Source organism: Stegodyphus dumicola, chromosome 7, assembly GCF_044657685.1.
Source record: "Stegodyphus dumicola isolate Sdum_Otavi_A_Nest chromosome 7, ASM4465768v1".
In the NCBI taxonomy this organism is placed as follows: domain Eukaryota; kingdom Metazoa; phylum Arthropoda; class Arachnida; order Araneae; family Eresidae; genus Stegodyphus; species Stegodyphus dumicola.
This window is the reverse complement of record NC_140774.1, coordinates 145,147,064-145,174,776: the sequence shown is the minus strand read 5'-3', so window position 1 is coordinate 145,174,776 and position 27,713 is coordinate 145,147,064. Positions and strand designations below refer to the sequence as shown.

General features: G+C 32.5%; 1 protein-coding gene across 1 annotated transcript in view; it reads right to left on the bottom strand.

Moving 5' to 3' along the window:
- Positions 1 to 2,880: 2,880 nt before the first annotated feature.
- Positions 2,881 to 27,713, bottom strand: part of LOC118186526 (carbonic anhydrase-related protein 10-like) — an 850,161-nt gene continuing 825,328 nt past the window's right edge. Inside the window, exons 9-11 of the mRNA XM_085820883.1 lie at positions 13,713 to 13,755; positions 8,189 to 8,409; positions 2,881 to 3,099 (exon numbers count right to left, since the gene is read on the bottom strand). Coding sequence (XP_085677009.1) covers positions 8,384 to 8,409; positions 13,713 to 13,755 — 69 coding nt within the window. The 3' untranslated portion in view covers positions 2,881 to 3,099; positions 8,189 to 8,383. The remainder of the gene's footprint in view (positions 3,100 to 8,188; positions 8,410 to 13,712; positions 13,756 to 27,713) is intronic.

Genomic DNA, 27,713 nt, shown 5'->3' with positions numbered 1-27,713 from the left:
TTATCGCTACGCAAAATTTAGATTGTGCAAAATCCGACGGTCCACTTTTGATTTTAATTGTTCTAAATTTGTTATCAGAAAACTTGCTTTTTTTCAAAGCGAAACAGAAGGTCAAAATGCAAAGTTAAATTTCTGATCTCCGTTCCTTTTTAGAATATGAATGAATGTATGTGGCGAATCACCATTTTTATATCTACGTGACAAAAAATGTTTCTCAACAAATTCAGATAATTACCAGATATCAAAATGTTATAATTGTTCCGTTGATTTTGTTATTGTTACCAATGGTTTTCTCATGCTAGTTGTGGATCAATAATTGAAAACAGGAATTTTTAAAAATGGAAATATGGTGTACATAACTTGTTGCGAAGCATATTGTACATTTCCACACATTTGTGAATTTACGAGTGCATTCACAGAGTACGGGAGATAATAAAAAGGTAGATGCCTTAGTTACTGCATAGGAAAAAAAGGAAATATTTTGAACAGTCTTGTAAATAACTATATATAAACCAAAAAAAGTATTTTAGTATTTTATTTTCATCGCTTTCAAAAGCGGTTAAATATAAAGTCATCCTTCAGTTCAAAGGTCAACTGAACTCTCACTGTTAATGAAAAAAGACACTACGTGCAATTGAGGTCTCCAGCCATATTGCTTATTGCATAGTTAAATATGGTAAAGCCCCTGTAACAAATAAAAATTTAACTTCTTGCTTTTAAGAATGCAATAATTTGTATATCTGTTGAAAATCATGTGCACGAAGTCAATAATACCAATTTCTAAACAAAATTAAAGTGTCTCGAAGATTTATGATATGTGTAGCGATATTGACGCTTAGCCGGGGATGAAATTAAATGTAGTATATTATCTTTTATCCATGTTCGCTGAAAGTGCAGATCTCTGTTTTATCTGTTTTGCTAGTTATTGATATATTTAATAGGAAAAGAACTAGAAACCTTTCGCCTTGTTATCTTTTAATACTGAATATAAAGTCTTTTGTCATGGAGTCGATTCTGCATTCATAGATAGAACCTTTTATCCAAGCCTTTTCTCGATGAAATGAAAAACAAAATTGCAGAAGCTGCAAATTGAAGTTACAATAACAAAAATGCAGTTTGTTTAAAGCATTGTGAAATGAAACGAACAGTACTTAAAGCATATTACTTCTGGCTGAGATAAGGTTAATTCTATAGTTTCTTTAATTTTGGGCCCTAAAAATTGCAATGTACATTTGAAGTGGTAGCCAGTAAGTTTTAAATCTGTAACTTGTGAAGCCCAATAAAATTTATAACTTTTAATTTGACTTTTTCTTTGTTGTTTATTCAAGCCAAAACCTCGAGATGCACGAAAATTACAGTCGAACCCTGTTGTAACGACTACAAGGAGTCGAAAGTTTGGTTCGCTACATCTGATTTGATATGAAAAAAAATGGATCGTCTCACAAAATAGTGTAAATATTAAATGATAAATCTCACAGAAAGATTGATTAACATTGTCGCATCTCGCAAAATATGTAAGAAACGACGTTAATTAAAATATTAAAAGTTAATTACGATTAAGTGTAATAACCATATTCCTTTTTTCGCTGATTTTTAGCATCACCAGTCGGTAACAATTTTCTATGAAAAATTACTTACCATAAAAGTCAGAGTTTTGAGCCTTCCTTCCAACTACACATTTCTATCTAAAATGCACACTAAAAATTACGAGTAAGATTCTGACTTGAATAGAGTACTATCTGACATCTGCATCAAAGAACCGATTGAAGCTCTTTGTTTAGACGGATCAACGGTTTGTTGGCTCAATGCGTGACACATGAAGATCGCCTAAAGTTTGCTTATTGTGTGTCCTAGTTTTCCTGGTTATACCTATCTCTCATACGTTTTTTTAGAACGCAGAGAAAGATGGGATAGAAGATAAAAAATTGTAACTTTGCACGTTTTTCTCTCTCCTTCTCCTTACCGCATGCCTTTCTGGTGTAATTGCAAAACACACCAACTGACAATCAGAAGGTCCGGAATTCGAATCTTGTTAAGGGCAAAGAAAATTTTTCACGTCTCGTGCTCCGAAGCAAAAACCTAATGGTAGAACAAGCGGTGACCAACTGAAAAGGTGGAGGATGATAATTCATCACCACAAGGATTTCACGATTGGGTTCCATCCTTCCAAATCGCCCCTTAAAGGGGAGGGGAGTGTAGGGTATTTTCTTCCATCTTACCGTGTGCATTCCTGATGTAAGTGGAAAGTACGTTTGGCCAGCAATCGGAAGGTCGCGGTTTAAATCTCGGTGGGTGCATTGGGCGTTCCTTCAGTTTCCTGACTTTGAAAAACATGATGACTCCAACTCGAAAGCGTTGTGCATTATTCTAACAACCTAAACAAAATTAATTTAAGGGTAAGTTATTTTTCAGGTGGAAGTTTGCTCGGGAAAAAATTTGAAAAGTACGAAATATTTTCAACCCAGAAGTTAGTTATATCCGACTTTTTTATATTTAAGAATTCACTACAGTCCCATGAAACAGCACTGAATGTGTAGGAAACTGGACGGGACATAAAAGTTCTTTCGTTATGTTCGTTATAGCGTTAGGGTTCGTTATAGCGGAGTTTGACTGTATCAGTTATAGAATTTTAGCAATTTTATAATTCGTAATTTTAATTTAATTTAAGATTAAGGAAAGCTATGACTTCACAATGAAACTAAAATATGGCACGGGTCATGATGATGTTAATAATACAGCATAAAGATTTTTATTAACACTGTTCTTAAAGAATAAGCATGAAATACGTGCAAAGTGGTGATCAAAATTAAGAGGTGAGAATGGATTAGTGCATGTAATTGTCTTTGTGTCAAAATAATTAAAATGAGACAACAACAAAAGGAAAGTGAATTGCTTTCTATATTAGCAAATCCAAGTAATGCAACCACAATAAAATCGGTTCCTCTTATAAAATATATATAATAATTATGTACATCATCATTTACATCGTATCACAATTTTCTATTGGGTATCTGGAGTTTTTAAAATTTTATCTCTCCAGTGATGGGTCTAGAATGATCGCCTCTTGATTGCGGTGAAGTGTTTCTTCTCTGGACTCCACTGAAAAAAAAAGTATATTTTAATCTGAAATGTAATCAATATACTGGAAATTTAAGCAATTTTATATGTCAAGAGAGAAAAGAAATACGCCAAAGTAAGACGTACAATTAAGCAAAACAACAACCAGCCAAAATTTAATTGATTTCGAGGACGAACAGGTACACTTGCCTCTTCATTAGGAGCAAAGAAATTCTGAAGCGACAAGAGGAGCAGCAAGTCCCATCTGTCCACATAAACAGTAATCGTACAAAAAATCAAGTAAATATAATTTTAAAAACGTTAGAGAAGCCTGGGTTGAAATTGAAGTCATTATTTAAATAAGTTAAATTTCTGTGAATGTGAAAAGCTTCAAGAAAATCCAATTCAGCAACTGAAAAAGCTTTTTGGATATATTTTGCAGACCCAAAGTTAACGTTGTTATTAAATTTCCAACTATGAAGAGCTATAGAGGAATTGTTTATTTCTATTTCCTGGACATAAAATTCGTGTCCTTTGATGCGAAACTTTAAAGCTCATTTAGTTTGGCCTATATATATATCAAACTACACTGAAAAGATATGCTATAAACTCCACAAGAATTAAAATCAGAAATGTAATATTTAAGTATCGAATCATAGACTTTATTAATAGGTGAGAAAATGACTTGCAGATTGAACTCCTGCAATTTTGTAATTGATAGATGAATGAAATGGAAGAATGTCAGTGTTATTAATGTTATTTCTAATATCTCGAATGTTTTCTTTGATGACAAATTCAGGATTTTCTGAAGTTTTTATCACAGGAAAAAATCCTCTGTCAGTTGATTTCAAATATTTGAGTTAATTAGAAAGAAAAGGTTCCGAGGAGCAAAACTCCGAGAGCGCGAACTACATACTAGTAAAAAGTAGCAATTTTTTGCTTAGCTGGGTGACATGATTTTGTATGAAAAGTAAGCTAAAGAGAAACGAGTTTACAGTAAACAGTTGTGGTGAAATCAAATTCATTTCGAATTATGAGAATATCAAAGAAGGAAGGGGTACTGAAAGATTCAGTTTAAAAAATAACTGGATGGGTGGAAAAGGGAACTGAGTGGATCAGTAGAATTTACAATAGGTAAAATCTGTTGTAAATTCGATTGTCTATGAAAACAATCAAACGTTTCTTCTATGTTGTGAATCCGGAGACGATAAGGTAGTTTTTTAAATAATTTAACTTCAAAATGTAATGTCACTAAATACAGGACTGAGAGGATTACCCATAGCTAATCCTTAAGTTTGATGACAGTATTTGCTTGGGAAAACAAAGTTGGTTTGAATCAAAGAGACAAGTAAGAGAAATTAAATCTTCAGTTTCAGTACAAGTGTAAAGAAATTCTTAAAGTCTAGTTTCAAGACATTCTAATACTCTAAGTTTCCGGATTGTTTGGGGTAAAACTCACTTTGCGTTCTCAAACAAATTTTATCTCCAATTCGTAGGATTAGGTTTGGATAATACCCTCGTTCCAGTATTTACATATACTATTTTGAGGGTAAATTATTTGAGAAGCCATCTTTTCATCTCTGGATTCACAACATAGTTGGAAGTTTCGTGTGATGGTAATAAAGATGATTTATCCCAGATTTCATCTATTATAAATTTGATTAATCCAGACATCCAGTTCACTTTTGAAATTGAATCTGGCAATACCCTTTCCGTCCCTGATATTCTTATAATTCGCAATTAATCTAATTTCAACAATACTGTTTAGTGTAAACATTGTTCTGTTTGTTTGCTTCCCCATGCTAAATTATATCTCTGAACTAAGCCAAAAAATTGCGTCTTTTTAGCATTTTGCAATTCAGGCTCTCGAAGTTTTGCTTTTCAGAATCTTTGCTTTCTAATGAACTCAAATATTGGAAATCGGTTGCATCAAAAGAGGATTTGTTTCCGTGGTCATTGACAAAGCCTTTAGAAAATCCTGAACCTGTCATCAAAGATAACATTCCGATGTTAGAAACAACATTAATAAGCTTGTCGTTCTTCCATTTCATCCTGCTGTCAGTTACAAAACTGCGTACATATCCCAGAAGTTCAGTTTTCAAGTCATCTTTTCACCTATGAATAAAATCCATGGTTCGATTCTTAAATATTCAATTTCTGACTTTAATTCTTGTGGAATTCATACCATACTTTGTGTACGTGGTTTGAAATATATCGGTCAAACTAACATAGCATTAAAGCTTTGCGTCAAGGAATACGAGTCTTATGTTCGAAAAGAATAAATAAATAAATCTTCGACAGCTAAAACACAGCTGGAAATTTAATCGCAGTTTCGAGTTTAGGTCAGAAAAATTATCCGAAAAGCATCTTCAGCTGGGAATTGGATATTCTTGAAGATTTTCTCATTAGCAAAATTTTAACTTGCTTCGTTAGTGATTCTAAATCCAATCCAGTCCTCTCTGACGCTTTTATAATTCTATGTATTTAATTTTTCCTTTTGTTAATATTTCTATCTATGGAGAAATGACGCTACTTTCTCATTCACGTTACTTTGCTTTTGTTATAAATACGACTGTGGCTCCTCTCTTCTTGGCATATTTCTTTGTTCCTGATGAAAAGGAACACGTACCATCGATGAGTCTTGATTTAAAATTCGCCAAACACAAGGTTGTTGCTTTGCCTATTTGTACGGAAATTTTATAAGTACTGTAAACTCATTTAAATAGCATAACGTTATATCGTTTTTCAAGAGGAGAGATCATCCATAATAGAATATTATTATTCATTTATCAAAAGTCTGTGCTTTTAGATCAAAAGGTAAATTTGACAGGAAATAAAATTTTTCCTGACAGACCATCCGAGGAATGTGACTGTTGCAAAATTTAGACTGGCTATTGGGTTATGATGGACTTGATCTTCCATCTGTTGTATTTTCTCGTAGATAAACCTCAGCCGTTTTCACAAAAAAAAAGAGGAAAATCATGGATGCGGCTTGTACGCTGGAATGATTAGAAATAGGTATACAAAGCACATCATTTTTTACGAGGATGAATCCAACGTGCGAGTATGACAAAAACCGAAGAAGGAACTTCAAATCAGCAAGCGTTAAGAGGAAGGCGATTCATGGACAGCAGCTAAATATCCGCAGCTGGAAGGTAATATTTTATCACATGGCAAATGGAAAAAGTAATTCTAGTTATCCTGTAACTGTCATGGTGTAATGACATGGTGTGATCCGCTTGCAAGCTCGTAAAGAAGCTGGTCGAATGGATATAAGCCATGATTTTCGAGCAAGTGCAGGACAGTACTTACGTTTTGTGCTTAGGAATGGTTTGTCACTACGTTGAACAGCAGTTGCACAACGACAGTGACAGTGAATAAGAAGTGAGAAACACAGGAATATATTCTTTTTCACCGTAATTTTTATCGGTCTCTGTCACCGAGTAATTTTTCTCTTTGTCTTCTCTACAAAGTCTTTCATTTAGTAAAATTTTGTTTCAGTGCGGGGTAAATACTGTTTCCGTTTTAGCTTCTTTCATACTTCTAGAACGAAAACCAAGGTGTTCTAAATTGCAGACAGCTATCTGCCGCTTATACTAGAGAACTTTGCTTTTTAAATTAAAGTTAAAATTAAGTGTCAGGCTTAGAATACGGTATACTAACTCCAAAACCTTATAGCCCGACGTCCTCTCTCTGTTTAGGTGAAGCACCGCTGCCTACTTCATCTCTTCTTTCATGTAGCTGGTATTGAGAAAACTCGCAGTAAATGGTACTGTGAGGAGAGTAAAGGTTGGCTATTTGTCAGTTATTTCGGACATTAATTATTTTATATTTTTTTGTAAGTTGCCTGTATGTTAATCAACCATTTATTTTGTGTTTTGGACCTTTATGATCACTTTTCCCTTCTGTTCTCCCGCCAGAATGCAGATTAGCTCGCGTGTATTTAAGTTGAGATTTTAGATTGTTAAGGGACAACTTTAATAGATTTAGACAATAGGTTGCTAGTTATGATAAGATTTGTAGTCGTCGGCTTTACATTATTATTGCCAACAGTCGGATATCCAAGCCGATTAAGTTTTAAGCCAACTTCGCATTAAATTGAATTGTGTAACCTTCGGCTACAAGCTTATTGATTTAAACATTAAATTCACTGACTGTTACTCTAAATGCTACATCACCACAAGTGATTGGTTGATTTATAACCACGAGCTGTGGTTTCTATTCTTCTTACATTTAAATAAAAGGGTCTTTTACACCCTTCTCAAGTTTCAGTTGTTGTTTTAGACTTATAAACTGGCAGCGATGTATCTAGTTTAGTTACAGTTTATGACTGCCAAGAAGATTTCTGAACCCACCTGCGGCTAAGCGTTAAAGTCGCTGAACACTAGTAGTTCAGTTTGGTGTTCGAATTCCGGCAAATAGGCTAGGTGCATGGATGATTCTGTGGTTTTCCGAATGTTTAACGTCCATACGAGCCAGTTTCCCGCAACACACGGCCATCACTGACTCCAATACAGAAACGGCTGTTATCTTAGAACTTAACAGATTGCCTCTCTGTCTTCCAATCAGCTCTAGCTTAATTTGGTGTTAGTGGTATGGCCGCTACAGGATCTCTGAGCTGTTCCTTAAATAATCGATTTGTTACAGTTCGTTGTATCATTCTGGTGCCAACAAAAGATTGAATGCCTGTTGCAGATGGAGCTTAGTGCATTACATACATGCGGGGAATACGGCTGTCTTCCCTTTGAATGGTGGCTCATGTGTGGTCGGATACAGGCCTTTTTACATAGTACCTTCCCGCGACCGCTGCTGCCAATACGTGCGCACAGTGGATACATCTCTGCCAAGTCTTTTTGCAATATTTCGAGACAAATCAAAGTTCTTGTAGACTATTAGACGACCTCGTTCAGACCCAGTAAGCTGCTGACATAGCTTTTTCGTTTCTTTAAAGGCATTTTTAACTTAAATTTTGTTCACAACGGAAGATAAATAAAGCATATCAAGTTTACTTCGCGTATTTAAAGGAAACGCGATTTGCATATTAACAGTGGTGCTACTAACGCCACAATTATTCGTGTTAGGATTCCATTTTTCATCAGTTTTGCATTTTATTTAAGTTACTATTACTTACCTTAAAGAAATGCGAAATTCTTTGCTGAGATTAAAAATGACAGAAGGGATGTGTTTTGGGGAAAGGAATGGAGTTTCTAAAACTGGGGAAAGTCCACCATTTTTTACTACAGCAACACGGACCTGCCGTGAAGTCATTCGAACAAAAGGAACGTTTATTGGCTGGGCTAATAAGGCACTGGATGTGGGCAGAATTTCACTGTCTCCAGTTGTTATAGTTAACTGAAAAATTGAATACATAATAAATTATAGTATATTTTAAGTATCGCAATCTATACTTAATTACATGCACATGACATAAATTTGACAAATAATAAAATATAATAATAAATAGAATGTAAGATGTTTTTGCAGCGTAGAATATTTTAAAGCGAAAAATCTTTGAGATTTTTCTTTCATTACTAATTGACGATAACAAAAACTAATGAAAAATATATTTAAAAAGTTCTAAAAATCTAAATTTTCAATTTAAAATAAAATCACTTGCCTAAACTCGGTAAATTTTTAAACTAATATATCTTTTATTTTGCAGTATTAAACATTTTATCAGTATCATAATTTCAAAACGTACTTTTGAGAAGCTTCACTTATGATTTAATTCTGATTTAGATACTCTAGTTTGCTTTGATTTTGACTCACGTATTTTGCTCTTAGTTTGTAATATTTCAAGCTCTTAGTTCTTCTAAAATGCCTTGATAATTTAATAAGCCAATCAAAATATTTCATTTGTATTATTTTTGACAAATGTAAAATGTTTCAGTTCACATCTATCACTGAGTTCAAAGAGTAGTTTAAATGAGTAGTATATGAGTGGTTTAAAGCCATGTAAAATACTAAGCTGAAGAGGCTGTTTTTAAAGTTTCAGTTTTAAAAATTATTTTCAAAACAAGGATAAACATTAATGAAATTTTTATAATTACTCTTCTGTTTGGAATATCGATGTAAAATTTCGAAAGTAGTTTGGTTAGTAGCATATAAGCGAAAGTTTGGTCCCTCCAAATATGGAAAACTGATTTTTTAAAATTATGCTTTAATCAAATATTTGGATACTAGCCCCGTTAAGTATCGTGTTTTTATTTTTAAATATATAGTGGTTTAAAGCCATGTAAAATGCCAAGCTGAAGAGGCTGTTTTTAAAGTTTCAGTTTTAAAAATTATTTTCAAAACAAGGATAAACATTAATGAAATTTTTATAATTACTCTTCTGTTTGGAATATTGATGTAAAATTTCGAAAGTAGTTTGGTTAGTAGCATATAAGCGAAAGTTTGGTCCCTCCAAATATGGAAAACTGTTTTTTAAAATTATGCTTTAATCAAATATTTGGATACTAGCCCCGTTAAGTATCATGTTTTCATTTTTAAATATATAGTGGTTCAAAGCCATGTAAAATGCCAAGCTGAAGAGGCTGTTTTTAAAGTTTCAGTTTTAAAAATTATTTTCAAAACAAGGATAAACATTAATGAAATTTTTATAATTACTCTTCTGTTTGGAATATCGATGTAAAATTTCGAAAGTAGTTTGGTTAGTAGCATATAAGCGAAAGTTTGGTCCCTCCAAATATGGAAAACTGATTTTTTAAAATTATGCTTTAATCAAATATTTGGATAATAGCCCCGTTAAGTATCATGTTTTTATTTTTAAATATATAGTGGTTTAAAGCCATGTAAAATGCCAAGCTGAAGAGGCTGTTTCAGGTTTAAAAAGTATTTTCAAAACAAGGATAAACATTAATGAAATTTTTATAATTACTCTTCTGTTTGGAATATCGATGTAAAAATTCGAAAGTAGTTTGGTTAGTAGCATATAAGCGAAAGTTTGGTCCCTCCAAATATGGAAAACTGATTTTTTAAAATTATGCTTTAATCAAATATTTGGATACTAGAGCCCCGTTAAGTAACATGTTTTTATTTTTAAATATATATATTTAACAAGTAAAATATCATGAAAACTGAAAAGATATTTCTCTCTGATATTCTAAATATTATACGTATTTATTCGGATGTGTATAACTTAAGGTTGACAAATAAAGCATTTGTTTCTTGCTGTTTTACAATAATTTAATAAACACAAGTTTCAGAATCCTACCATAAAATGTATTTCTTTAATTATAATAAGAAGAAAGAAATTCTTTCTTATTTATCCAATATTATAAAGTTGTTTCAAACATTTTGGATTTAAAATTGAGGAACACATTGCTTAATTATCAAAATTATAAATAATAATAAAAGTGTATTGAACCAAAAAAACATGTAATCGTACTCTAAATTTGTTATATAAAATGTTATTGACCTGAGCAAAATGCGTAATGCAGATGAGAAACTACAACTAATCTTCACCTAATAAAAGGTCATACCTTCATGAAGAAAACTTCATTAGTTTGAAGAAGGTGAACGAAATCCTTTTTAAGTGCAATTACAAGGATCAGACATTCATCGAAACTAGACAATCTTTCTTCTTTTGTCTTCTGGAGCATTCATACTCAGACAAAGCTTATCAAACTTTATTTGCACTGCCATTTTGCTACTCTGATGTTAGTGGTTTCTTATCTTTTATTTATTTATTTATTTATTTTTGATGCCTTTTCTTTCTTAGTCAGCAGCTGGTGATTTATGATCAGCTGGATTTCACACTGAAGTCATTCTTAAAAATTTGATTCATTTGTCGTGCTATCAATTTTAGTAGAGAATCCTTACTTATTCTAGAGTGCAGACATATGTCTAGATGGCATACATACAGGACTTGAGTAAGCTTGCTTCAAAAAAAATTTTTTTTTTCATCAGATATACAAGCAAGAAAAATAAGTATCATTTCGACTAAAGTATAACCTACAATATCAAATTGCAATTTGAATAATTAGAACACTATATTGCATTGACAACAAGCATAAATTTCTATGGTAACAGAGTTTTCCAAAGCTTATTTGCCATGCTGTAGAGTGAGTTTAAAGCCATGTTGTTGAACTTAATGTTGAAGTAATTGTTTAAGTATCAAATGATAATGAAAATAAGTTATTGTTGTTTAGGAAGACTTAAAATTTCAACCAGAAGAGCAAAGCAGGAAACATTTACTAAATTAATATTCAAATTATCAACACTGTTATAGGATTTTAAGTAAGGAATTTGAACTTATATATTATGAGGAACGAAGTTAAGGAACATGTTTTTTCTTCTGAAAAATCAAATTTATTTAATGTTTCATTCCTAATTTTTTATTGGAAAAAAATAAAGATAGCAAAAATAATTTTTGTTGTCCTACGTTATAAGAAAATTGACCGAATTATTCTGTAAATACGATCTACAATTAATAATTTTTAAGTAAGCGTAAGGTATTACTATACTATTCAAATATGAAATATATGATCAGAAAAATCCGAAAATATGCAGCGCATAAATTAAATTGCTGCTTAGCTATAATTGGTTTAAAAAAGTTGTGGGGAGGGCCGATATTGGATGGTTGAGGCGTGACTACAGCTCCTGATGCAATCTTCCCAGAATCTTAAATCTTATATCAAAAGTAACCACTAATAACTCTTCTCATCAACTTTGCATTACGCTTGGTAAAATATTCTACAACAATGCTTTAATTTGTCAAAAGGTTTGGTGTCAAAATCCTTTATAACATTTATGTTATACCTATAACTGTAACCATATGTTATACTTCACAGAAAAATCTCTGTAAAATGAAACTAGTGTAACATTCTTTCTATTCAAAATTTTATATCCAAAGAATTTTTTTAAAAAATAAAAGCCACTAAATGAGCAGAAAAAGCTGAAAGTCTTTCAGACGGAACACCTGCTCATTCTGTGGTGTCCTGCACCAGGAGATGTTTTATAGTTAATAATAAGATCAGGATTTAAATTAGAAAGATATTGCTGAAAAGGGACTATTACTTATTATTCGGAAAGGAAGGTGCGTTGGAAAAGGAAGACAGAGATAAGAGAAATGCAGTGATGATTCTGGAACATGTGCGAGAATAACAGAAAATTTATAGAAGACGATCAGCTGTACTCAATGATTTCTAAATCAGCTAGACAGAAGAAGATAATGTGACAATCTGTGCCGTGTTCTTGTCATATTTTTGCGTAATGCAAAGAAATATTGAATTTATGAGCTGGAATAGTGACGATCATAAAATAGGAATTATCTTTGAGACTGTTCTTTAATGACTTCATGAAATAAAAAGTTGCGTGAGCATTAAAGCTCTAGAAAATCCGTTTCCGAGTGATGATGCGCGATAATCCGTGCAGTGGATTTCTGTAAACGGAGTAATAACTGCAATAATTGTAAATCTGGAAGTGTTGGATGTTTTTGTTTCCTGGTTCGGCAACAACAAAATTAGTTACGAATTGGTTGTTGCTTGGAAAGAATGAACTGATTTCATTCACACTGAAAAGTTTTTATATATTTTCTTTTCAGGTGTACATAGAATTTATAAATTTTGTTTGGCCGCAGCCGCTAGTTTTATATATAATCTGAAATCCTTTCCGAGTGGAAACTTTAATTAATAATTTCTCCAATAATTTTGACCCATGGCGATATGGTGATTTTGTTTTCGTGGTTAACAAAATTTTATTATGAAAAAGAAGTTCATGATTAAAATTTTGTTTCTGTCGAAATTCTGAAGAAAAGGTGACCTATATAATTGCGCAGTAGTATCCTCTCGACGGAGAGAAAGAGTGTGTGTCCTCCCTGTTCTAATGGTACTGAAGACTGTATTCTTCCTGCTATGCCCATCCGAGGTGTTTGTCGACGTGGCAAGTAGCCGTGATTCTCTCGAGTGTGGTGCAGCAATGTGATGCATAGAGTCTTAACATGGAACAGCGCACTGGAAGCCTACATCGTAATAAGAATCTAGCCAAGTATTCCGAATAATGTTTCTATATCGCCAAGTACCTGCCTGTCTGAATGAACTGTTAAGCAGGCTCAAATCATGTTATACCAGTCAAGTATATTTGTATGTTATCCATCTTATGATTTAACCAATGTGTCATAGTCTGACATAATATGTTCATCAAGTTTGTTAAACTTAAGGTAAGTTAAGGAAAGTCACAGACTAAATCATTTGTTTTGAACTTTGTGCAATTTTTACTTGTGCAGCAGAAAACCTCGGTTCTACACGTACTACTGCGTTTAACTCTCAAGGGCTTTCAAAGAAGAAAAATTTCAAAAGCTTCAGTTTCGACAAAAAACAGATGTATGAATGTTTAAATTTCGCATATTTTTATTGAAAGTTGTCATTGGAGGAAATATATCATAGCTGAAAGGGCTATCTGAAATATTTCTTAATTTGGAAGCATGATCCATGGTAAATCATTGAAGAGATATTTAGGCTCGCAACTTTTATGAAAAGTTGCCTAGATAAATATTTGCATTTATTTTTACATTTATCATAAATAATTCTAGTGCGTTTTCTTTCAAACAGGAGAAATAGTTTTATTGCTTTGTTGCTTGAAACTGGTTACGATTCATTAAAAAAAGAAATAAGCAATTCTCAATCAAAGAAAATTCTAAGCTTATAACTTACCTTGGTAAAACAAGGAATTGTGCATTGTTGGACACTGTTGGCCCTTTGAAAGAAAAAAAAAATCAATGAAAATACCAAAACGTTAACTAATGCATTATAAAAATTACAGCATATTATAAAATAAAGATTTTTTAGAAAAATATTAGAATTATTTTGTTTATTGAATATGGAACATATTCGGGGGAAAGGGTTACAGAGTTTATTTTTAGAATGAAAGTTATAAAACCACGGTCTTCCAACAGAAATTGGATTTGCAACTTTTTGATATTTTGACAGCTGAACTTTGCGGCGACTGAATTCTAACTAAAACTAGATTCCTTTCTTTTAAATTTTTTCCCATAAATGCATTTACCTTTATATTTGAGTGGAAACATATTTCAACCAAAGTTAATGTAAACCGGGAATTAAATTTTCCCCGGGTTCTGTTGTTCCATTTTGCTTCGAACCAGATTCGACTCAGCTATTGTTTTTTCTTACAGGTACCGAAAGGTTTAACTGTTTTTCTTTCCTTTGCAGTTTTTTTTTTTTTATTTTATTAGTCCAAAGGAGCATTAGCCCAAAAGGGCATTAGTCTCGAAAGAGCATTTTGCGTCGATCGTTGCTACCAAATATTATCACCTTGTATTATATTTAAAGAAAATAAATGATGAAGAATCTGCATGAATGTATGTATGTTTCTCGCGTTGTGGCAAAACGACGGTATGTAGAGCAATCAAATTTTGAATTACGTAATCCTCCACCTGAATACGGGCATCTGAAAACCCGAGGTTTTAATTTCGAATTCAATGAAATGGTTGAATTTGTTTTAATATCTGTTTCATATTTTGCAAAACTTAATGAATTGTTGTTAACAAACTCAACCATTTCAAAGCGAGCAGTGGCAACACTGCACGAAAAAAAAAAAACACGTTTTTACCTTCAGCATTACAGACTGTCTATCGGAAATTCTAAAGATATGCTATTTTGAAATATTTCGTGACATTGCTAGTGAATTGAATTTTATGTAGTTTAAGTATCTTAATAAATAAAGATCACACACAGAACGTTAAAATAACATCCCCTTGGACATAATATAAAATCTGAAAGTTATCAGATTGTGTTGATTCTAATACCTTTACAAATAAAATAAAACACATAATATTCCATTGTTATGCTGTGAGAGAAGGGAAGGTTTGAATACGTTTTACCTTAAATGAGAATTCTGTAAGAATATTTATGTCTTTACACAGAAAGAAAACGTTACGTTCGCATGCATGAAACAACGAACTTCAAGCATGAATCCTTGTCCTGATATTATTAGAAATTCTTAGAAAAAATTTAGAAATTAATGACGGACTTTAGCAAATAATTTTTAAATTGGTAGATGGAGGAAAAATTTCGTCTTTTTCAATGAATTGAATATAAGAAACCAAAGGTCTTTTTTAACTAAATATATCATAAAGCACTAAAACTTGATTGAATAATTTTTAAATTAAAATTAAATTTAGTTCTTAATGAATTTAATTTGATGTATTTTTCATTATTAAGATAATTCAACTTGCTGCATGAATTCTGTCACCTTAATATGCATTCAGGTGACATCGATGAAAATATGGTATTCAGAAAATAATTTATACAATCAGCGTATGAAAATCAAGTAATTCCATTAATTTTTTAATTCATTTCGCAACTCGGAGTTCAGTATTTTATATTTAAAAATGTATCACCATTTTGAATTACTCCAATAATTTAGTCTTGTAGTTTAGCTTAGCACTCATAGATGGCAGCACCAATGCAAGACCTTCAAACATTTCGACACATTTTCCATTGCGTTATCGTATTGAACATTGTGACGTTTTCATGACAGCATTTGATTCTGTTGTAATTTGATTTCATATATCGGATTATTGTTAAATTAAAAACTACTTAATGCGATTATTTTTTATCATGATGATTTTGGAGCGTTATCTTCGTATCGGCTTTAGTAAATAATGAAACTTTTTTGAAAACTTGAAAACGAATGCTTGTTTTATGAATAAGCGCTATTAACACTCTGACCGGCACCGGGTTTTGCTAACAATTTACCAGAATTACCAAAACTGTCATGAGGAAAAGGTATTTTCTTGATTTTAACGCCAGAATATCCCTAGTAACAAGGGTTTATATATTTTTAACATATTACCTTAATTTTTGGTACGTATTTCAAGATTCACATATGTATATTACTTTCTTAAGGGCAACATAAAAAATATTCCAGGCCGTATACATACAGCCTTATCGATCACAAGTCTTCGAAACAAACACTTTTATTCATAAAATACAATTAATTTTTTAAACTCAGTCCCTTTCTTACTCGCTTTCTCTCTATATGTAACAAAAACAAAAATTAAAATGTAAAATGAAATCAAAATATTGTAATACGCAACCAACATTAAAACGCGCATAAATCTGCCGTAACATACTGTATTAAAAAGATTTTAATTTGTTTATTAATCCAAAAGGAGATATTTAATAGTGTAAGCTTCTATTATTTCCATACAATCATAGAAATATGTAAATGCAAAACTAAAAAGACTAAAATATACAAACACACGAATAAACAGGATTTCTAATTCGTTCGTTAATACAAAAATATGAAATATATAGGTAAAAATCTTCCTAATTTTTTTGTGATCCTAAATTACTACGGGATATGCATTTAAAATTTTTATAGTATGTTATCATCATGCGATGATTTATAAATGCTTTATTTTTTACCCCGATATTTTGTATGAAGATGTTCCAAGACTGTTTAGTTGTTTCACAGCTTTACTCGCCCCCCCGTGGTTTAGAACTGCGATATATTCTCTTTGCTTTCTTTTCTCACACAATGTTTTTGTACGCCAAAGTTCTTTCCTTGTATTATTTTCTGAGAGACATTTCCATCCGGAATGTTTTCAGAGGACACCACTAAGTATCATACGAGTCACTTTGAAGATCCCCTAACTATGCCAACAGAATATTCCTTTTTTTTTTTTGTCTAACTTTACAGTTTAGAACGACGTGTTTCTATTTCATTTGAATTCGGTATATTAGACGAAAGTCAAAGTAGGAATTGGAGTGAAGTAAGTAAAACGTGCAACATTTCCAATTTGGAAACATGTGTTAACAGAAAAGCTCAGAAAACAGTCTGTCCATATAATGAGAAATAAAATCCTTAGTTATCACCCGATGAAAAAGCAAAAAGAGTGAGAAGCACTTAAACTACATATTAAACGCTTTAAAGACTAATGGTAGATACGATTTAGAGTGTGTATCATTAACTAAGCAGAAAAAATTTTGTAGGTGTGGAAAGCAAGTGAGAAATTCAATTTGCGAACTGAAGATGTTTGATTGAATAAGTCTGGCCTCAGAAAAGTAGGAAATCGGCATTTCTGGCAAGTACTGAAGCGCAATAAAGGATCTGTGAATATCTATGTTTTCCGAATGTAAATTTCCTGCTCTTTGGTGTGAAAGTTCAAGGCTTACTTTGTTTTAACTAATGCATATTACGTCAAACGTACAGGAAACAAATACTCTAGGACTACAAGATATGGATTAAGGTCAGAAAGTTTAAATATCTATGAAAACTTACTTTTTGCTACTAATCAAAGGAAAACTTAGAATAACTATTAAATTCTTGTGATCGTTCAGCATGAACAACTTTTGTCTTCTGGCAGTGAAATGGAAGATTATTTTTATCAGTTGGTCAATGATATAGAAGGAGAAACCTCTGCAGATTTTACAATAGAAGAAACATTAGTGAGGGAGTTAAAATCAGAGAGCTATGAAATAGTTTATGATTTGGTAGTGTTGTTTGTAACCCACGCTTAAATAACATACATTTTGGCAATAATAAATTAAACATATTTACACTCATATTACATACAAACATTTTACAATATGCTATGAATTAAGGTATTAAAGTAAATTGCCTAGAACCATATTATGTAAATAAGGTGAATGAACTTTTAGGGGTGTTTTCAAAATGCGATTCTGGAATAATATTTCTAACAATAAAATAATAATCCTTCAAGCGTTAGTCTATTACGATGAATAACAGAGCCTTTGAATAACATGTTTAATGTAAGAAATTAAGAGATATTCCTTCCATCGTGTTGACATTTTGAAGAGCATTATAGTGGTGACATCAGTGTATGAGCCCGGTAAAGTGAATTTGCTGCACTTTGAATACGCAGTGAATTAAGATTCTTCAGTCCGAACCTCTTTCTAATATTATGAAAAATTATAGCATTATTTTATAATAGTAAGCCTTTTCTTGGTGTTAGCAGAACCGTCTAGCAATTGGAATAACCATGGCTCGATTTGCGGCTGGAGGATGACTGACCTTTCCCCAACACTGCTTTGAAGTCTAATAATAGTCTTTAAAATAATTCTTGATAGTCTTTAAAATAATTCTACAAAGCAAATAAAATACAAACAAATGCGTGTAATTTAATTTTGATTTAAGTACGCGATCTTGTGCTGACGTTTTGCGTACTACGTTCATCCTTTTCTAGCCCCCTATTTCATTTTGTGTGAAAGGAAGTTCTTTTAAGCTAATTAGTAATGCATTCCCAAATTCTAGTCATCTGAATGCTGTGCAACTATATATGCTCAAACTTCTAAAGCAAAATTTGTTTTGTTTATGAGGTTTATTTAAATTAATACGACGTTTTTATGCTAAATCTGTCATATATTTCTTTTCTTCCGTCAACTTTGCTAGCAACTTAAATTACGGGAGATTTAAATAGTAAGGGGATGCGTAAATTAATAAGAAAGATTTTGGCAACCAAGGTCAGTGGCGCTGTACCTCTCGTAACCCACCCGCTAAGTAAATCTATGATGTTTTCGGTGAGTTTTCTGGCTTTTGCTATTATTTATTACTTAGCTGCCAAGTTAGCGAATATTCAATTTGCAATTCGTTTTGTATACATTTAACCTGTTGTATTTCCAAACTCCGCAAGAAGCAAATATCATTTTAGTTCGCATTTACAAGTAAATGTATAAATATGTTTTTAGCTTGATTTTAATATCGTATTCCAATAGGAGTTTGAGTCGAAGTCCAAGAAAATTAAAGGGAAGGATGATAAAGTCAGTTTAAGAAGGTAAAACGACTGTATAATTTAAGTGTAAATTGAGTTTAACATTCCAGACTGAAATTCATGAAACTAGCTTTGGATTCCCTATTCGTGTAAGGTGTCAGAATTTTTACCTCCTACCAACCTATGTAAATGTGTGCGCGTAGATAAAGACGGTAATATTTTTGGTCCAAATATTCAATTTTCAATAGATAAGCACGAATTAGGGTTCCCACAGTATGGTTTGAGTCTATTTGCATTGATTGCGTATATGTGTGACGATACGATAATTTTTATATCAAACTTCCAAAAATTTCTTTTTTCTCTATATAAGCTTTCTGCATTCCTATAAAGAGTTGATAAGATTTTGGGGAAAAATTGGACACACGGAAGTAGCACTTTGCTCCAAGCTCATAACAATTTTTAATGAAAAGTTGCATTAAAGTATAAGACAAAAACTTTCAGTTTCTGTATTTAAGGCATATTTATCAATGCGAACAATATATTAGATTTTAGATAAAATTCATACACCAGAATAAATACTTTACTTGGAGATCCGAACAAGATTTTAAGGCCTACCAGAGGTCTGGAGGTAAAGTCGCTGAACACTGGTAATTCGAATCCCAATGAACAGGCTGCTACATGGGCCTTTCCGCGATACTCCCCTTGCGTAACGTGTATTCGAGCCAGTTTCCATTAGACATTAGAAAATCCTCCACGAAGGCATCGCTCCCCTCAGACAGACAACCCTTGGAGCTATGCCATAATCTACCAAGCCAAACCAAAACGACCAGAAATATTTCTGAAACCAAACCAACCTGAACAAGATTTTCATTAAAAAAAAAGTTATAACCCTAAAATTCTCAAAATCTTTAGTTGAATCTGGTATATGAATATAAGATACGTATAAAGTCATGCTTGAGAACAATATATTAGGTTTTGACTTTATATCATGAACCAGAACTCTTAACAGAGTTTCATGCAAAATTATAGAATCACTAATTAGAGTTTAATGTAAAATAATGCAGCTCATATTAAGGCTATTTCTATTCTATCTAGACATGATATATATATATATATATATATAAATCACAAGAGTTCTGATGTTCTGCAAAAGAAAGGTGTTATTATTTATTTATAGCGAGCACTTAGCCATCTCTTAGGCTTTAATCACTACTAAGGCCAGAAGCAGTGGTCGTTTTATTATGGAATCACCTTTGCCACCTGTGAATGAACAGTGGGCGGCCACCGTTGCCACCTGTGAAGGAATAGACAATTTACATCTATTCCTTCACAGGTGGCAACGGTGGTTCCATAATAAAACGACCACTGCTTCTGGCCTTAGTAGTGATTAAAGCCTAAGAGATGGCTAAGTGCTCGCTATAAATAAATAATAACACCTTTCTTTTGCAGAACATCAGAACTCTTGTGATGAGGGCATGTTACCAAAAAATTCACTTGCTTTCCTCTTTCAATGTTGATGACGATGAGACACAAAAGCAAAGCTATTGCTTTTTTTTTTACTGATTCCAGAAAACATTACAGTTACTCGAATTCCAAAAACTAACGATCACTATTGACTAATATTTAAATATTGAGGTGCTACGGGTGCAGATAAATATGAATGCAGATCTGTAGATTCTATATAACGCAAAAGAAAATGCTTCAAAATACATATTTTACACATCTTATAAATAGTTAATCTTCTTTACTTAAAAACCAATTGAATTCAATGTTAATCAAATGAAAAATAAATAAAATTTATAATAAAAAAGAAATAACATGCCAGCATTTGATTACTGTATACACTCACATAATGTCCGCACATTTTTTTACTAAAATTACATCACTAAAATGCAGGTGCGGACATTACACGGGCCGTTCAAATGTCGCGCTTTTCTCTTGAGTAATTTTGGATATATATTTCATTTTAAATAGTTCTAAGTGGAAGAAAATGGCGTAAGTAATAAAACTATCAACTTTAAAGTTGCGTAATAGCTACATAAAATTTACAAACTCCCTTTCTCTCATGCACATATACAATATAAATTACTCCTTTTACGTTATCAACACTCGGCGCGTATTAGTTCGCACAGGAACACAATATAGAGGATTAAATTAACCAACACTTGCAATTTTAATGTTTACTTTTACACAAATTAAATAAACGTTGGTTCTTTTAACATCTTGCACGCATTATGTTTTAAAAAAATCTATTCTGATACATTGTATGAAAATCCATTTCGTTTCATCATTCGCCACAACCAGCCTCCACTAGCCTTGAATTGCGATGTAGGAATGTCTTCATCTCGAACCGCAGAAGGCGCTCTTATTTGGCCCATTTCTCGTGTTACTGCGTACCCTTGAGCATGCGTATAAGGAACATACGCAACTACCTTTTCCTAAGTTCACAAACTTACATTTCGAACCACGAAATGCACGTCTTGTTTTGTTCTTTGCCGCCAGTTGATCACGCAGTTTGCTCCAATTGCATACACGCTTTTCGTCCACCTTATATACTCTTGGTGCTGCTCGTTTTCCATTTCTCCTGCGAAAATTCTACGACTTTCAGTTTAAAGGCTGCTGTATAGTTACTGTATTTTCCCATTTCAAGCATGCTACTTGCTAACTACCACGAATTCCAAAAGATACTATGAATGAAAGAGAAAGCTTGAAATATGCGAATGCTCCAAGGAGAAAGGAAGGGAGAGTAATTTCATTAGAAAACAGTATTTCCTGGAAGCCAGTTTGGTGAAAACCTGTTTGGACTACCTTCATTTTGTATCGCGTCCGTCAAGTGGATTGCTGGCGTCAATGTTGTGACTGAATAACAGCCGCACCAGAATGCAAGGAAAGTCTCTGCTTTCTATCCTGGCGCCAGCCAAAGACGACAAAAAAAAAAAAAAAAAAAAAAAAAAAAAAAAAAAAAAAAAAAAAAGCATGTTCTTTCTTTAAAGATGTTTATTGACTAATGCTATTAACTAAAGGGGAAAAGGCGATGCTAAAATAATATAAAGTAAGAAATTCTTTAGTTTTTGGGGTGCGGACATTGTGCGGGTTTGTTGCATTTTTTTTTTTTTTTTTTTTTTTTTTTACATAAATTTTATCTGTAAAGTTGGGTTGTGGACATTACATGAGCGTGAATATTACACGAGCGTATACGGTATGTTGGTATCAGTTTAAAAAAAACAGTTTCTACTCGTGGCCACTTGTACCTAATAAAAACATAATCCTAAATTTCGTATTACAAACTTTTGTCTGAACAGCAAATTATATTTTATTTCCAAGCGAATAATCGGAAGTGATAGATTTAAAGCTCTTTGCCGTTTAAAACATGGAACTGAGTGAAGGTCATATACTAGCTACATCAGATTGTTTTTCTTATACTTTTGAAATTCGAATTTGTTCATTAGAGATTCTTTTATTTTTATCCTAATATAGATTTAAAATCCTTCGTTGCAACGTATGTGTTAACCTTTATCCTATATTAAATTCAGAACAATTTGATACTTTGCTAAAAAGCTTTTCTTAAAATAAAAACAATTTTTTTCCGATGGTTTGAGACAATCCATGCAATAGATGATTGGTCCCTCGAAAGAAAGGAAATCAAACGACTACGAAAGTCCCAGCATTAACATCCGATTTCATTTTGCTTTTGGCGGACAGATCTTCCTGAAATCGAATTTACCATTTATTTGACTGATTTGAGATGCGAGTTCTGACACGTACTTTATCACGTGAAGCGACATATTTTATTGCTTCCAATTCGCGTTTGTCATTTTCTTTCTTACTTCGTTTCATATTGTCACCAGTCACGTCGTTTCTCTCTGCCCGGTTTTAAGTCTCAATGTACCATTATTAGTCATAGAACCTATTTGCAGAAACCTTACTTAAATTTGAGTCGAATATTTTCTAGCTGAAATTAACTCTTCCAGAACAGCATTTTATTGCTTTCAAAAGTGCTTTGTTTTCAGAATACATTGTCGAAAGTACATGTAAAAAAATCTGATGGGGCCAGCACATTACTTTCTGTCAGTTCCATGTTTTAAACAACAGCGAACTTTAAGTAAAGTATCAAGAGAAACTTAAAACTCGGTGCTATTTAAAACATGGAATTAGCTAGGAAAGTGGGAGAAATACCTTATCAGCTTATCTTCATAATGAGCTTGTCCTCAAAGCATTTAGCATAATTCCAAGAATACATTCAGTGCTCATAAATGTAATATGTTGTTCTCAATCATATACGTATTTTAAATACCAAATTTGGAAAGTTTCGGATTATCTGATAATATATTTTTTAAGTCTGTTCAGAGCTTTAATTAAAGTATCACTCCGGTTTATCAATTTTAACCCAAATCTAATATGTTTTTCCTATTGATATAAAAGTCTTAAATTCCAAAATTGAAAAGTTTTGCATTATATATCAATATAGGTTTTTCATTAAGAACTATTACAGGTTTCAAGTAGATTACCACTTTCGGTTGTTCATTAAAGACTGTAGAGGGTTTCTTGTAAGTTAACCCTTCCGGTTGTTCAGTTTTATTCCAAATCTAAATAACTCTTCATATGGATGTAGAAAGCTTAAATACAGAAAATGGATATTTTCGGAAATTCTATTTAAACGTTATCGTGAATGAAAAATTCGTCACATACATACAAACACACAGATAGATATACAGCCACAGATATTCTAAAAATGGTAAAAATGTATTGTTGGGACCCTAATTTGTTCTTGTGCATTGAAAAACCCACTATCGAACTTTTGGACCGAAAGCATTACCTTCCTTACATATATGCATATATAGGCTGCAGGGAGGTAATAAACTCATTTATTAAAAACTAAGTTACTATTTTTATTAGATTTCTATTCTAGTTTAGGGGGTAGGTAGAGGCAATTGGATTAGAAATTTTAGAACCAAGACACATTTTAAGTGGCATCAGAGAATGACTTCAAGTTGTAAACGCTGTTTGTCACTTATCGTAAGATGTTAATAACTACAAATTCCGATTAAAGTCTAATGATTCACATGAGCAACTGGAAGCTAATACAGATCGTATGCACATGGGGTGAGCAAGTGCACAAACCAGTTACAATAGGATTTCGTGAAATATGTTTTATTTTTTAATGTGGCATATAATCTTTATTTAAAAATTAAAATTGTATTTTAAATTGCTAAAGCGTTTTTTCTTCTGATAACATTTGCCAATGTTAAAGAAAAATATCGACAGTTTGGCGATCTTTTTAAAAAATTAGCTTAAATCGCCAACTTGCGCCCGATAAACAACGTTTACCGAATACTAAAATCAGTTTTTGAATCATATATATCGAGTTGATTTTAATTTTGAACATATTTACGATGACAAAATAATATTTCACCAAAGTAGAGCTGCTTGCTTCTCCTACCGATTTCAATTAAACGTTTCCTGTAATACTGGCTTTCGTACATTATTTATGTTAGTGCTAGTAAAAGCAATTTACAGACTTTCCGAAATGAATCACTGCTTTGTGTGTCTTTTTTCGTTTGTTCTTACAACTTAACTTTTAATTATATATATATAATAAAAAAAGCTTTTGCATTATCGATACATTTAATAATATTTGCCATATCAGCAACACTTCAGTGTTATACAGAGTTCTTGCAAGTGATTCATCAAGTTTTCGTCAAGTATCATCGTATAATTTCTAAGTTATGAATAGCACATGTTCTTGATATTTACACAACGAAAGGAAATATATTAAATTTTTAAATTCGCGTTCTTATAGTACGTTATGCAGTACGAAGATATGAATTGTCAAAATGCGACTTTAGAAGATATTTTGTTCTTTACAATATACAAAATCTTTGTTTATTGTTGTGAATGCCTTTCGAAAGCAGTGCGATACAAGTCTAACTCACTACCAACGAATTCCGCAATGACAGCGAGAATTCAAGAACTTTGTTCCCTGCATAATGGGAAGATCCGGGCATGGCCAAGCGTTTGTAACAAAACAGTTACATAAAGTTTGAAAGTAGTTCATAAAAATAAACAAACTGAGCTAGCCACACAGCCGTTAATGCAGTTATTCATGCGTTATGCATACATTACAATGCTGCGGCATTGTATCGCAAAGTCGGCAAATGGTAGCAATCTAGTGCGCAGAAGTTAAAACTATTTTACATAAGATATCTTTAGAATTCCAGCTAAAGGGTTAAGTATTGTTCTCCATTTTTTATACTCGCTATATTATTTCTTTAAAAATGCAGCAATAACACGGGGTGCCAACATCCCTTTATATGTGTTATCATATTTTTTTTTACATTTGCTATATTATTTCTTTAAAATAATTCATACAGTTAACACATAGTTGCAACAATCCAGCCGTAATACGGACAAAAAATGAAGTTTTAGAGTAACAGAACCTCTAGAACTAAAAAATTTTAACTTGGCTTAGATTTTAAATAAAACCAGTAGCAACGTATATTTCCATTAAAAGTCTGACTTTTATTTGCTATTAGGCTATCTAAAGTTGAGATTTTCTCCTTATTTTAAATTATATATCGAGGTGTTTCTCTGCCAATTTGATGTTTGATATCAACCGGATTTTCAAGAAATTTTGCGCCATTTTGGAGTTTGCCTTTTTGCGCCATTTTGTTATTTGGTTTCCATTTTATCTGACAGTAGATCCTTTCGTTCTTGGAAGTTGGTGAGTTTTGATTCCATTTTTATTTCTATTGATGCATTAATTTAATTTTGTTTAAATTCTACTCCAATTTAGTTTTTGTTTTATATGCTTAAACTTTACGCTAATTTTTTTCTCTTCCAGTTGGATCAAATGAAGATTAAGATGATTCAACTAAATTTAGCTCATGCTGATGAACAGTGATCTTTCCCCTAATCATTTTCATTTCAGCTTACTAGAAAAATAATTCTTTTTGCATTATGTAGATCTAAGTGCATGCAAAAAAATTAATTTGAGTAAAGATGCAGACTTTATGAAGAATTATGTTAATTAAAAAGACAGAAACGGCATGTAATTTCAACAGTTCTTAAGTCCTATTATTTGGTTTTTAATTGTTTTCAGGATGTTACTAATTATTTTTCATTTTCTTTAAAGAAGGAATCTGAAAGAACTTGTGATAAAAGACAAAAATATTCTAATTCTCCTTTTCAAGATTAAATTCTTTTCAAGCATTATTAATTAATTAAGTAATGTTGAAATATTTTAAAATGTCTTAATATTATTAGTTTTATACTGATTTTGTTGTTTTAAAAAAAGTAAAAATTTGAAATAGCTTTTTCGTCTCTTAATTTTTCAAAATAGCTGCTCTTGTTAGATAATCGTGGAACCAATGAATATTAAGATCGAGTCTTGTCTATCTTACTGATTCGATCATTAACTAAACTTTTCATCATATGGAAGAGAAACACCAGAGTACAAAATTTTAAACGAGGCAAAAAAAAAAAAAAATTTTATTTTGGCGTGGATTATGAATAAAATTCTGTTAATTTCGGTGGCTATAAAACACAAATTTATCTTTTTTAGGAGAAAAATATTTTGAAAAGGGATATAAGTCTAGTCTTCGAAACTGATAAAAGTTTCTTCAAAATCTACGATAAAGTAAAGTTGATTTTTTGCCTAATTTTAAAATTCTTAAATCTAAACCTGACAAGTAGTTATAAATTAGTTTCAGTTAGCGTTACTTCTCGGAAACGCTATCTGAGTCATTTCTGAAGGAACAGAAAAGCTTTTGATTTCTCATTTCTAGAAAAAGTTTTAAATTCATGTGAAATTCTAACAAACTAAGCTATTTGAAAGAAATAGTAGCAGTTCTTAAGAATATTCCTTTCTTACTTTTGAATCGAATTGATTTAAGTAATAAAAATGCATTTAATTCCCGATCAATCCAAATAAAAATATTCAATATGTTCATAGAATGACGTTATATGCTTTTTTATTACACTCATGTCCATAAATTAAGGATAACTCGGAGTCACGCGGAAATCGAACTCTAAAATAAACATATCACCTGTAAAATTACTACACACATCTTCAAGAATCATATGCAAATTTCAGGAAGTAACCAGATGACACCGATGGTACGTCACAATGACAAGAGTGTAAGAGAATGATATATAAGGAATACAGGCAAAGAAGTAAAATTGTTCGCAGGCGCTTTATAAGCATTTCAGTGCAACAATCGAATAGTTAGGACACAAAGGACACACTTGAATGATTTTTTACGCGGTAGAATTATCGGCCGTCTTGAATGTGGGCGTACCCAACTGGAAGTATCAGACGAACTTGGAATTGCCCAGAGTGTCATCTCCAGGCTTTGACAACGATTCCAAGCTGATGGTAATGTGAATAGACGTTACAGCACAGGTCGCCCCGGAGTTACAACGCCGAATGAGGACCGGTATTTGGCAGTTACTGCCAAAAGAAACAGGCGGAGCACAGCCTCAGACCTGTTTCGTCAGCTCTCTTCAGCCACTGGTACGACAGTTTCAATGCAGACCGTGTACAGACGCTTAGGGCAGATTGGTCCATATGCTCCTAGACCTGTCAGATGCGTTCCACTTACTGCAACTCACTGTCGCCTGCGGTTAGCCTGGAGTAGAGAGCATGCATTGTGGACACCGCAACAGTGGGCTTGTGTGATGTTTTCCGACGAGTCCAGGTTTAGCTTGCAGTCTGATTCTCGCCGGATATTCATATGGAGAGCTCCAGGTACCCGTTACCACCAAGAAAACATCATTGAACGACACCGTTACGGTGGTTCAGGAGTGCTCGTTTGGGGTGGAATTATTCTGGGTTCCAGAACTGACCTACATGTTCAAATTGGAACCATGACAAGCCAAATCTATCGGGACGTCATTCTGGAACAACATGTACGTTTGTTTTGGGGCGCCATGGGCGCACAATTGGTGTTTATGGATGACA